At 39.6% G+C, this 14,118-nt stretch overlaps 2 protein-coding genes across 7 annotated transcripts in view; one reads left to right on the forward strand and one right to left on the reverse strand.

Moving 5' to 3' along the window:
* The window catches only part of LOC116848037, a 60,899-nt gene extending 56,681 nt beyond the window's left edge, over window positions 1-4,218 (reverse strand). Inside the window, exons 1-2 of one of the 3 annotated variants that reach the window (XR_004378890.1) lie at window positions 1,923-2,683; window positions 1,176-1,365 (exon numbers count right to left, since the gene is read on the reverse strand). Coding sequence is in view for 2 of the 3 variants with exons in the window: in XM_032823753.1 (XP_032679644.1) it covers window positions 1,176-1,284 (109 nt within the window). In the remaining variant the exon portion in view is untranslated. Of the gene's footprint in view, window positions 1-1,175; window positions 1,366-1,922; window positions 2,684-3,927 lie in introns of those variants that run through there. The other 2 variants (XM_032823753.1, XM_032823751.1) reach the window with 2 other exon arrangements.
* A 9,497-nt stretch (window positions 4,219-13,715) lies between these two features.
* Window positions 13,716-14,118, forward strand: part of LOC116848038 (carnitine O-palmitoyltransferase 1, liver isoform) — a 39,523-nt gene continuing 39,120 nt past the window's right edge. For 2 of the 4 annotated variants that reach the window (XM_032823755.1, XM_032823756.1), the window contains exon 1: window positions 13,716-14,003. The gene's annotated coding sequence lies outside the window, so the exon portion shown is untranslated. The remainder of the gene's footprint in view (window positions 14,004-14,118) is intronic. The other 2 variants (XM_032823758.1, XM_032823759.1) reach the window with 1 other exon arrangement.

Raw genomic sequence — 14,118 nt, forward strand, 5'->3', positions numbered from 1 at the left:
TATTAAAACACTTGCTATGTTTCTAGAGAAATCTGCTATATTTCCAGCGAAATTTATTATGTTTCTTAGCAAGATATATGTAACTAGAATTCTATTCTCGTGGACCATTAAAAACATAATAAACTTAAAAAGAAAGAAAGATTTTATTGATATTACAATGCTACACTTATAACTGAACCGCCAGTTATATATATAGCATTTCAATGAAAAATACACTGATTGTACTGTAGAGAGCATTTGTCGTATCCTGCCTTAATTTTTCTTGCGGTTACCACACGACGGATTATATCGTGAGAATCGTTTCCAACGATTTCACCATATTTAGAATTAATTATCCATCGCACACAATCGTGCGTGTTTTCGCATTGTGTGTCGAAGTATCTTCCTTTCTGTTCTCCATTATCGTTTTCCTCGATTTCGTTAAATCAAGCCACCTATCCTCCTAGTAGTTGCATCGAGTCTTCCTCCGTAACGGCGTGCGTTGTGAAATTTTCATGGCTATTAACTAACCGGTGATATCTTGTAACAAGCATGCGTAGACCAGTACGTATTACTTCGTGCCACGACAATGTATTCAAATGAAGCTATCGTGATGCACGCTCGTTTTTTTCTCTTTTCTTTTTCTTTTTGCATCTAATAACGTTCTATACTCCACTTTCACCGTGGGCTTGAGTCCAAAGTGATGAAATCGCGTTTCGCATAGATGTGAATGTTCGATATGACGATTCTTTTGATCCACTTAACGTAAATCACGTAGATTCCCGAAATGATGCACGCGACAGTTGGCGCAAAGAGGTAACGAATACTTAATACGACGGTTAAGCCAAACATGTCGAGTATGTAATTCAGTAACAGACACGCTCGACAAGTCGTTTCAGATTTCATCAAGAAATATTAGATTGACAATGTACTGCTTGACAAATGTGCTTATTACCGATGAAGTAGCTAGCACATCGCTAATAAATCACCTCCACAAATTTGACAAATATCAGAGAGAATCGGCTGCGGGGTAATATCACGTTTGTATAATTACGAGACGCTATACGAATGGAGGAATGTATTTATACGCTTGCGTACGTGAAATGTTTCAAATGACATGTTTGGTGTCAAGGCGGCGAAAAGGTCGAGTTTCTCGCATTGCATGCTTTCTCCAGTAATTAGAGTACAAAGTCTACCTGTTACCAGTCGAATCCAGTTGAAAATCCTCATTAACCTCGTCACCGTCACGTCTAGCATCTTGATCCCGTCAAGCCGTAAACGAATTCTTATTATTATCGTCGACATTGAAGAATCTCCGTTCTGCGGCCGTTTTTCTCTCCTTAATTAGATGCTCTCGCCGACATCACTAAATCCTTGTTGCTACTTCTGCAACAAAAAATTCCGTCGTATTTTCGAAAAGAGGTTACTCTAAATGATTGCATTATTTATCGCTGCGTTTCTTAGCTAATTAAAGAGCAAACAGCGACTGTTAAAAAAACTTCATTAATTTTTAACGTATAAACATTTGCGTAAGTAATAAGAGAAGGTAAAGAAATAGATATTTGCATAAAAATGTTGATGCGTTTTCACTTGAGAAGTGACATTCACGTTCTATTTGCTTGATGCGGTTAGAGAAATGTTTCCTAAAAAGCAAGGTTCAAATCGTCATGTATAATGCAATAACTATTTAAAATTAAAATTATAATTTAAAATTATATATATGTGTGTGAGTGTTTATATGTAATTTGTACCAAGTGTGTCACAATTATGCAGTCATCTAATATCAGATTCTAAAATATCTCTGTTGTTTTTTTTATATTAAAGGAAGATGTGTAAAAAATAAACTGAATATTGTGATCAACAAAACATTCCAACTATATAATTTATTCCTCACACACCTTCTTTTAAAAACAACAGAGATATTTTAGAATCTATCAACTTACTTTGTACATATCTCAAATTATACGTTTATCTCGAGGATGTCGTAAACATTCGTGCTAAATGCCACGATTACGCACTTAGCACACGATTCATTTGTCGTCAAGATGTCGTAAGGCGAGTTCTCAAAATTTCACCACGTTCAATCTCATTGTCGCACGGTGTCTGTCAGATTGTCTGACACAGTGAGTGACAATCTCTCGCGAGCCGTGCGTTCGCGATTTACATAAGTCCAAATAAGAATTTCACTTGTATCGCTCTTCAGGTAAACAGCTCACGTCGATATCGATTTCTAAAAGTCGTCGCTGGGTCCGGATTCTTACACGGTCGTCTCCTCCGCGGTTGCCCGTGTAGTGGTATATAATTAAAAAGAGATGACGTTGCCGCATTCAGCATGTACATACAAAGAGAGAAAGAAAAAAGAAAGAAGAAGGATCTTCGACGCTTTCATAATTCTACGAAGCCGGTTGGGCACGATAGGACTACGAGAATCGTCGCTTTCTCTTCTGGGTTTACGTCGATCGAGCCGATGCATCTCGCACCGGCACGCTTTCGAGGTGTTTAAAAAGGAAGCTCTTAACGACGCTGGATTATTTCCCGAGTGAATATTCCCTGCTTATTCCGTCGTTTCAATGGAAAGGAAATTCAATGGAACGAAATGCGCTCGGCTTGAGAACGGCTAGGCCCAAAATGAGCACGAAAGTCGGCGGAAATTTTCATTCAGATCGCGACTTACGCCAACAACATCAACAAGCCAAACGCACAGCACCACGAGGTACTACGACGCAATGGCGCAAAACGGCGTTTTTACGCGACGGGGAGACCCCGGAGCATTAACGCAGCATAGACTGTAGCACGCGCAGTAACAGATGCAAGACCGTTACCGTGCTCGGTTTCGATTCCCCGGCAGATAATGCGTGTAGTTACCCGCGCCGTTGCTGAACTTATTCATCTGAGACAGCAATTCTTCGCGAGGAACAAACGAGTAACTGTACGGCGAGGGGTGGGTCAGCTGGTGCGTTTCTATTTTTTCCTCTCTCTAACGAGCGAGTGCAAAGGTGCGCGGAGTCGTTGTGCCATCGTGAGCGAAAAATCCAAGCCTGAGACAGGTGTGTATGCAGAAGAACATTATTCTACTGCTAAGAAAAGCGACAGTTTACTTTTCTTCCTTTAAAGAGTCTACTCACTCGAAACGCTAAAAAATAATAGAAAAATTCAACACAACATTTATCGCGGTGAAACACATTCGTAATTAAACTTTCATTTGTCTGCACCGCTCGTGAGAAATTTAATACTGAATATCGTAATTTTGTACATGTAATCTCATGGTAAAAGCAACATAGATTACCATTATTCCAATGTAACTTCGTAAAAAGTGATACCATCCAAATAAAAACCTTACCGTTATAAATGTTACGTGTCAGGAAACGAGGCACAGAAGAGAAAATAGTATTCATTACATTCATTTTTGTGTAATGGTTGATTGTAGGTCAGGAAACTACTGTTTTATGAGTGATATTTTATTGAGTGAAACGTGACAAAGTAGCATCGTGAAATTAGTTTGAAATTAACATTTATTATTTGGATAGTGAAATAAATATTATAATTTTAATATAATATTTATTTATTAATTTCTCTCAATGCATTTACTGAAATGTAGTATGTATTTTTCTGTGTGTACTATCATGTGTGACGCGGAAGAGTACTTCAGTCTATGCTAAAGCATCGAAATCAGCTTGAGAGATCTGAGGTGTTATCGAAAGGCACAAGTTCTGAGATTTAATTTACGTCATGTGGAGAACATATAATTCTGAGCGTACAATTCATATCTACGAGGGTCAATTAACTCGCGGGGCTGAAGTGCTAGTCAGTCGAGGTGACGAGGTGAAACTCAATGAGTCTGATAAGCGGAAGATTTCGGAGTCCGCGTCATTGTTGGCACGCAATAATGAGAAACAGAGAGACGAAAAGAGAGAAAGATGTGAGGTGAGTCACGGTAACACAAAGTACCGGTGGTCGTTGTGCGTATAGCTTTCTCCGTTTCGACGATCGCCGAAGTCCGGATAGGTATCGCGTCATCGCCGAGACCTTTGTCGCCAATTTCCTCCGACCTCGTTCCGCACCGGTATTCTCACGCCTTCTCGCGAAAGGAGACGTGGTTTTCACGCTTCGCTGGAAATTCCGTGGATTAGATAGATAGAGTGTCGTCCGAGAAAGGTGTAATCGACGCGCGCGAACGCACGGAGGAGTTTCACTGTCCTTCTACAATGGTCGTCGTCGAAGTAGGCTCCGAAGGGAAGGTGCAACGACTCCATTTAACTTGCTGGGCAACTCTATAGACTATGCAGTGATACGGCTCTTTCTGGGTCAAGTTATGAAACCCTAAAACGTCACGGACATTGTATCGATCGGGGCATGTATACGACGAGGTCTAATTCGCGGATTATTCAAAGATCTGCTTACACAATGGCGTTCATCACGCGTTCATAACGCTAATTTTATTGAAACAATACATTTTTCTTCATTGATATAGTAGTTACAATGCACGGAGGAGTTTCACTGTCCTTCTACAATGGTCGTCGTCGAAGTAGGCTCCGAAGGGAAGGTGCAACGACTCCATTTAACTTGCTGGGCAACTCTATAGACTATGCAGTGATACGGCTCTTTCTGGGTCAAGTTATGAAACCCTAAAACGTCACGGACATTGTATCGATCGGGGCATGTATACGACGAGATATAATTCACGGATTATTCAGAGATCTGCTTACATAATGGCATCATGCGTTCATAACGTTAATTTTAATGAAATAATACATTTTTTAATGAAATAATACATTTTTCTTCAATGATATGGTAGCTACGATGAGTCATTAAAGTTTTGATTCAATATTCAGAGAATTTGGAAAATAGTAGATTATTGCGAATATATTGCAAAATATCAAAAGATTTGAGGAAAACTCATTGCCACGATAAGATAGAAATTAGATAAAAGGGAGTTTTAGCAAAAGTATATACAATTTATGTAGATATCTGTTCAGTTTTTGTCTAGGATTAAATGCATTTTCACAGTTCTGCAGTTACACTGCGCAGGAATTGGATAAAACTTGATTTGTTCAGCTAAAGCAGTTCACTCTGTGGACTGATTTTTTCCGAGACATAGTATTAGTAATATTAATTTAGTTTTAAAAGGAAAAGAAAAAGAAAAAGGATAAAGTGAAAAGGGGTAAAGGAAAGAATAAAGAGAGAGGAGAATTTAATGTGATGTAGATATAGGAAAGTATGGAAGAGTGGAAAAGGATGGAAGAATGGAGGATGTGTGGAATGTGTGATTTAGTTGTTTTTATGTAAACCAAGTCCCCTTCTTGGCTATCTATTTAATGTATATAGCTGAATGGTAATACATATATATATAATATTAATTTAGTTTTATAACATGCGGAAGTAATATGATTAATCTTCAACGTGTTAACTTATTCTCACACGAATGCTCTTACCACTATATACAAGTGGCCGTAGAAAGCGTAGGCGTCGGACGAAAACGTCGATCGAAGCACAGTCAAGAGGCCTAGTTCTCCCAATAAATTAATGCGTAAGTTAAAGAGCTTCACCGATGCAACTAGCTAAGCCAAAGGAGCATTGTTCCACAACACCTTAAATGTCGCGATTCTTCACGATCCATTGCAGATATCGCTCGATATTAATTTGCCTCGTGCCATCGGCAGTGCCAGGCGGCGTTGGTCGATGACTTCGAAATCGGCGGGTAGCGAAGAGGAACACCGGAGGCGACGGCGGTGCGGCGTGAGTAGTTTCACCGTGTTAAATTAACCGAACAAATCGATCGAAACGGGATAATGCCCGAAGAATGTAGCGCGCCGTGAAAGTTTTGCCCCTCGCGAAAGGGTCGCAGCTAGGGGAACGTCATCCCCGACGTGCCGTTAGTACGTGATCGCCGCGCTCGCAATTAGTCGCAGGTGGCTGCATGCAGTACGGAAGGAGTCGTTATAAACGCTTCTCGCGGTGATGGTGGTGGTGGTGGTGGTGGTGGTGCTGTTACCAAATCGGTAATCGACAATCACCGCGGGATTGCCTTCTTCGGCAAGGCTCCCTCGATTCCAAGGCTCGTCGAGTAATCGTCGGAGAAGAAACGGCCTTTTGTAGCTAACATCCAGCCAGAGGCACGATTGTTGATAACTTCGCGTGTAGCGAAACAACGCGCCTCACGACTTAGTCATCGAGGATGAATAAGAAGACGTTTCTATGATCTCCTTTTAACAAATTGGATTCTCTCACAATTGTCTCGTTTTCTGCGAGTTCCCTAACAAATTGGATTCTGCCACAACAGTAGAGCGTCCGTCACTTTCTACATCTACCGTTTATTTCTTTCCGATGTTCGGGGGATATCGCACTGAAACGCGTACCCACACATAGAAAAGTGCGTACTGCTTTCGAGTAAATGTCCCTTCCAAATATTTCAAGTATACTTTCAAATATTTCACAAGTTTATATATCCGCAAATCTATTTATGAGTTCATCATGAGCATCAAATTTCTTAAAAATATATTTTGAATTCTAATAAGTTTAATGTTTCAATGAAGAATATTAAATTAAAAAAAAAAAATTCGGTTTGTTTATTACATAGAATCAAACTAACTTTTTCCTCGACAAAGTTTTTTAATATTCTTGTAACCAGAAGGTGTTCTTCTTGAACTTTAATATTCTTGCACCAGAACACATATTAAAGTTCAATAACAAAGTTTTTTAATATTCTTGTAAACAGAATAAATTTTTCTTCAGAGTATATAATTTATAAAATTTGTAACATATATATATTTTAAGACAATTATACAAAAACAATTCTTGATTGAAAATAACTATTACTTAACACTTCTGGGTATTCGCCATTTTGATTGGTGACATCAGAAGCAAGGAAACGTATGTTCAAGATTCTTACAAAGTGCATCGTAATAAAAAGATATACCCAAAACATAATAATCAATTAAGTACGTCTCTAAATACTCAGAATGCTTTCTTTTCGCTTTAACAATCAATAAATAACCATGAAATTAACGTGACGTAAAATGATAAGAAAAGACAGATTAAAAAAAGATTGTATGTCACGTTAATTTTACGGTTATTTATTCGTTGTTGGAGCAAAAGGAAAATGTTCGGAATATTTTAGAGGTTTGCTTCAAGTGTCATATCTTGGATGTATCTTATTATTTAAACATACTTTGCAAGAATTTTGAGCATGCATTTCCTTGTTTCTGACGTCATCAATCAAAATACTGTCATCAGTCATGATGGCCGCGACAAGTACTCAAGAGTCTTAAAAGAAGGAAAGTAAATTGAGTAATTGCTGGTATTAAAAGAGTGATATTTTTCAGAATGCAGATAAAACGTACTCACATCGTTGTCTCGCGACTAAACCGTGGATGGACGATGCTTGTTTTCTAATCAGAATACATTTTTCTGACACAAGTCGCGTTAAGGTTATTCACGCTGTTACCAGAAGATTTCGTGCGTACACGTCTAATCGTGCCTGAAGCCCGATGGGAAAGGCAAGATTCCCGAGGAGAGTGCATACCAACGGAATCTTGAGTCCCTCGGACTTCATTAAAACGTACGATTGCCGAGACGTACGTCGAGTGCCCGCGAAGGATGACTAGATAATAAGGAACGACGATCGACTCCAATCCGTTCCCACGCCCGTCTGGAGATTGTCTGGCATTAGCGAGATTGGCCGTCTTTTCTTTTTCTCGTCCGCGCGCGACGTCGTCTCGTCCGCGGGAAATCGAGCCGCGCAGACTAATAATTTCAATCGGCCGCCGCGGAACGCGCTTATCGCGCCGGTATTCTCTACCGGGCATCTCCCAGAATTGTTATCGTCGCGATTTCCGCTTTCACCGTTCCCGCGAGCGTCGGGACACCACGTAGAGAACCCGCCAAGAGAGAGACAATACCCTCAGGTTCCGTGCGCGCAATTGTCGTTTCCGCCTGAATAATTCTACCCGTGGACGTTATTAATGGCGTACGAACCGTTTGATTCGCGCTCTGCGAAACGTTACTTCACTCGTATCGGCCCGAGAGATCCCGCAGAGGAATGTCACGTTTGCATGGAAAAACGAGACGTCACCTGAGTCGAAACTTTGATTCCATATATAGAGTGTCTGACGCTAAGTGTCCCACACTTCGCATGTATGTGAATTAGTTTAAACTGAACATAACATTCCTCTACCATTTTGCAAACAACCATGTAAAATTTCAAGTTATTAATATAAAACGAAGAAAATCGGTTTGTTTTAATTTTTCCGCAGAATTTTTCTTTCCTAATAGTAGAAAAGTTTGGAAAAATTCATGCGTGTTTGATTAGAACATGCCACATTTGCTTCTTTCCATAAAGAAGATAATTGGCGTATATTTAGCTAAAGATAAATGAACTTAGTAAGTAATCAGCCTGACGATAGATTAAATATGACTTGTCGACAAATCCGTAGTCATCTATGTCCGCAATCTACTGTTGTTCTGTCGACAGAGTTTGACAGAGTTGACAGAGTTTAAACAGAATTTAACAGCAGATTATATTGCAAATTTATATCGATTATATAGTAATCATTAAATTATTGCAGAGTGTTTTGTACTTGTTTAAACCTGAAACTTTATAATCCAAATAGTAAAAAGGAAACGTTCCGAAGTTGCTTGGTTATCGATATTATCGCTGGCATTGTTGCCTCTTTACCACGATACCGATTGGCTGTGCGTTGCGGCCGGCTTTGTGTCGCGCCGGGCTGTCATCGTGGCTGAGTCGAATGACAGTTCGTGCGTATTACGAGAACGGGGTTATAACGACGAAGAATGAGAAGAGGAAAGAATAGTAGAGAATGAGAGAGAGTAAAGGAGAATTAGACAAAAAAAAGAGAGAATGGGAGAGAATAAAGGAGCATGAAAACATTTAGCTGTATTAAAATTCGTTTAATAATTATGTATATGAGACTATAATAATAATTATGTACATGAGACTATGTATATTATGTCTATGAAACTATGTCTATGGTCTCTTCCTACATATTGGCAGTGAAAGACAAGGAGAGACGGAAAAAGACAGGGAAGACAGGGAGAGACAGAAAGAGACGGGGAAAGACAAGAAAAGACAGGAAGAGACAGGGAGAGGCAGGAGAGGCAGAGAGAGGCAGGGAGAGGCAGGGAGAGACAGGGAGAGACAATACAGATTACAGGGAGAGACAGGGAGAGAGGGAGAGACAAGGAGAAACAGGGAGAGAGAGAGAGCGACAGAGAGAGGCAAGGAAAGTCAGGGAGAGACAGGGAGAGATGGGGAGAGACAAGGAGAGGCAGAAAGAGACAGAGAGAGACAAATCGAGACAGAAAGAGACAGGAAGAGAGGGAGAGAGGGAGAGGCAGGAAGAGACATGGAGAGAGAGAGCGACAGAGAGAGGCAAGGAAAGACAGGGAAAGACAGGGAGAGACAGAGAGAGGCAGGGAGAAACAGGAAGAGACAGGGAGAGATTGGCAGAGACAGAGAGAAACTGGGAGAGACAATGCAGATTATAGGTTTATGTGTAAGTGAGATTTATGTTTTTTGCTATGTAATTAAACTGCCAACATGTAGGAAGAGACCATAGACATAGTTTCATAGACACAATATACATAGTCTCATGTACATAATTATTATTATAGTCTCATATACATAATTATTAAACGAATTTTAATACAGCTAAATGTTTTCATGCTCCTTTATTCTCTCCCATTCTCTCTTATTTTCTCTAATTCTCCTTTACTCTCTCTCATTCTCTACTATTCTCTCCTCTTCTCATTCTTCCTCGTTATAACCCCGTAAAGTACTAACAAAAGGAGATCGAAGGCCCGCGCGTAGCGCGTGCTGTGTGCTAGTTCTATCAGAAAAAATGCGTGTTAACTAAATCTCGAATGTATCGAAGTGGGTGAAGCCTCTTTTCCGCGATGCTAATTGACCGTCTCGACCGTCTCGATTGTCTCGATCCCGTCGCAGTTGAATTCGTGCCGCTTGCAGCTGTTAGCCGCGGTGAGAGATCAGGTTGTGTTGTTCGCGTCATATAAATTTGATATTTATTGTAATCCCAGCAAACACAATGTTACATGTTACATGTAACACGTACATGTTAGTTGTAATTTCTTACTCAATAAACAATATAACTGTTATATAATATACGTGTTATATAACAGTTACATTGTTGAATAGGAAATTACAACTAACATGTATGTTATATATAACATTGTGTTTGCTGGGAATATAATTTGTAAAAACGAGTATTGTAACATAAATTGTAAATAGTACAACGAAAAGGCTAAAGTGGCGCGCGCGAAGCGCGCGCTATGTTTTAGTAACTCTAAATCTTGTATGTTTTTACTCGACAATTTCAGCACGAAACATTCCAGAATTATCCTGAATATACCCAAAATGTACTGAAGAGTGCTTTAAGACGTCCTGAGTACATCCAAGATAATTTCACGATGTTTTGTGCTATCTAGGACAGTTATATCAATATTACAAACATTCTCTGTTATTCTCATTAAGTAATTTATCGGCAATAATTGACGATTAATGGTCCACAAATGCTCTGTTCGAAAATAATTAATTTTGTGTATCGTTAAAAGCGTTGCGACTTCATTTGATAATAAAAAAATACACAAACCGACTTACAATCGACTATATGTGAGAAATATCGATAATCTTACAATAAATTAACGTGCTCGTGTTTAGAAATACTTAAGTTCGTTACAAGCATCGCAATAGTCCTATTCTGCCCTTATAGAAATATCATACTAAAAATCATTGATAATTACTTATTATCCAGTATTTTTAATACTGAAAATAAGTAATTATCAATGATTCTTAGTATGATATTTCTATAAGGGTGTAACTTCCTAACGACAATATTAGTAGCATAGCGTGTCGTGGTGCGGCTTTTTCAGCGTGTAGTATATCTGAGCAACGTAACGATAGCGACACTGTCGTTAAAAGTTGTAGAATAGGGCAGATATTATAAAATTATTCGGAAAGGTATACACGCGCGCGCGCGGGAAAGGTATACGGAAAGGTTACTTCAGTAAGCGAAGTAAGTGTGTAAATCAAGAGTTAAGAATTGAGAAAAGCCGAACATTCTTGATTAATCCTAAAGTTGTATCCTATATTTCTATCGTGCTTGACAGAGAAAACGAAATCATTCCGACCAGAAAACTTTTCGAATAGTTTTATAATACCAACGTAAGCTAACGTAAAGCCGAATATACCCAAAGAAGCAGCGGCATAAGAAGTACAATAATTATTCTCTCACCGTTAATTAGACCTTTCTTTCGTGAAATGTTCGGTCCAGATATTCCGATGCCGATGCTTTGAATCCAATGCATACTCTATTTGCCAGTAGGAATGGTGGCGGCTCGTAGCGGACACTTTGGAACCAACAACTGCCGATCCGCTAACTCGATTAACGGTTGCGCCATCTAACGGTATTTAATATAAGCTATATGTAGACTAAATAGAAAGGTTTGAGTCTTGGATAATACACTGAAATATATACTACCTGGAACGCGCGCTGCCTCTTGAGGCGTGCGGGATGAGAAAGAGGTTCCTTGTTTCCTCTCTTATCCTTGTCTGGTTCATAGTATAGTCGAAAGTGGGAAGAATGTGATACAATCCAAGTTAAAAGTTAGAGATAATATGAAAAGCAGTGACTACTGAATGGCAATGACTTAAGCTTATGAACGAAAGTTTAAGATATAAAAAAATATATATTTTTTCTCATTTATTAGTATTCACTTATCGACTTATTATTAAGAAAAATAAAGCAAAGATGGTTCCTATTCGGAGATTCAGCTTATGTTTAGAAATTAGCCGACTTAGTTTTTGGTTCAGACTGTATTAGACAAAGACAGAGCGCTGTTCTAGATAGAGATGGGCGATACCGATACCGATTATAGCTTATAATCGATTATTTCTCTTCGATGTCCCATCTTTACAGCCGAGCGTGAACTTCGGGCGCGATCGTCCATTCGCCGTCCTCGTTGCGCCGACCGCCGTTTCGTCATCTCGCTCGCGTTCGCTTATCCGCCCGTCTGTCATTGTATCTGCTAGAGATGGATTATACCGATATCGATTATAACTTATAATCGATTATTTCTGTTCGATGTCTCATCTCTAGTTCTAGAGATGAGACAAGCATACTCTCTCTTATCCCACACACTCAAGAGGTAGCGCGCGTTCCAGATAGTATATATTTCAGTGGGATAATATTAGTTTTATTCTTTTGGAAAATATATTAAAAAAAAAATGATATTTCAATGACAAATATACGTAATATGAAGAATAGCATTTTACAGCAATATCGTATGTAATATTTTTCGAGAATAAGGCCTCCTTTTTTCATCAGTTCTAAAGTCTTCGAATCGCCAACATATATTTCTATTAATAAATCAAGATCGTAGTTCGATTCATGAATAAATCAAAGCCTCCTTTTTATTTACAAATATTATAACTTTCCAAGCAGAACACAAATAACAGGCGTTTTATAGATATGTGAAGCATGTCCTGCTCTTCAAGATATCTTTTAGACGTTTTTAAGATGTTTTTCGGACACGAGGTGCCGCTTGTTTTTATAGGAAATTAGAAAACTAATTATTTTCAATTAATGCGATCGTTATTTTCGAGAGTAATAGAACTATGTGGCTCATTAAACTGATCTTTATATATTGGTAACAAGGTCGGAGAAAATAGCTCGTGCAGACTTTGGTCTCCTCTAATGAGAAACAAAAGTATATACAGCCCATGGCCACAGTTGCGTTCTAGTATTCACTATCAGCGTTGAAAGCTATAGTTCATGTCACGTATGCTATAGATTTTCAGTGCTGTCGGTAATTTTCAAACACGCTTAAAAACGATAGGACCTTTTTTGGACGTCTTTCGAAACCCATTGCGAAGAGTTCCATAAATCCGAGTCCGCATAGATAAGTCTTTAGCCTTATGTTTTAAAACCTAAAATATGGTGTAATTTTCGACTTTACAAATGTTTTCTATTGCTGCCTGAAATCATAATCCCTAAACTTCAAACGATTAGATTCTAATTGTTAAAGCAGCGTGGAAAACGTCTTTTGCCACAAATTATAGGCTTTAGAGCAAGGCTTTACTATATCTATCGTAGACTCGGACCAATACGCGCTCCTGTTTCAAATTATATTTTAGGGCTCATATTTTGAATTCTCTTTTATCGCTAAAAATGTTTCCAAGAATGGGTAAGAATGGGTTATAAACCTTGATCCATATTCTGAACTCTCTTTTATCGCTAAAAGCGTCTCTAAAAATATAAACCTTCTGATTAGGCCACTTTTAAAGACGCTTTTAGCGATAAAAGAGTTTAGAGTACGGGCCCTTCTCATTGGCTACTTTTATATACGCTTGTAGTGATAAAAGAGAGTTCAGAATACGAGCAGTTCGTTTCCGAAGAACTTCTAAACCAGTGCACCGGTTTAATAATTGGCGCACAGTAAGTTAGAAGGAAGCCCATACAGCACAAATGTCCGAAATACATCTCAGAGACATCCCCAGAGATGTCACATTGTCTCTGGAACGTCTCTGATGTATGTCAGACATTTGATGCTGGGAAGGGAGATACACTCGCTTCTCATTCGAACTTGTTGCACCTAGTGCAAATAATCTTCGAGAACGAGCAGACCTCTTACTTCGCGATACACGTATACACGGCGCCTAGCGCGCTGCGCGCGCGCACTGCTGCGCAGTGTGAATGCAGCGGCTCGTCGCCTTCGGTCCGGCCCAGTGCGCATCGGTGCTCCAGTACGTACGGTTGGTGTCTATCGCGCGCGCAGTCTTCTAACCAGGCGGACGACTACGCGACGGGGACGATACAGCGTAGCGAGAAGTGCGTGTCGTCAGTCCAATCCCGACGGTTTCGCCGCGGTCGTTGTGCTGTCGCGGTGCCAGGCGACGTCGGGGAGCCAGCTGAAACGCCGACTCGTCCATTTCTAATTCACGACGTGAGTCGAGCATCCGCCGACGACGTACACACATACGCATTCACACGGTGAGTTACGCAGCAGTGTCGTTAGCGTTCGCGTAACAAGATGGTGTTCTATTATTAGATACCTTAGAGAGAGAGAGAGAGAGAGAGAGAGAGAGAGAGAGAGAGAGAGAGAGAG

This window comes from Odontomachus brunneus, unplaced genomic scaffold (genome assembly GCF_010583005.1).
Source record: "Odontomachus brunneus isolate Ranch 3 - 2012 unplaced genomic scaffold, Obru_v1 Obru_scaffold_087, whole genome shotgun sequence".
Classification (NCBI taxonomy): Eukaryota; Metazoa; Arthropoda; class Insecta; order Hymenoptera; family Formicidae; genus Odontomachus; species Odontomachus brunneus.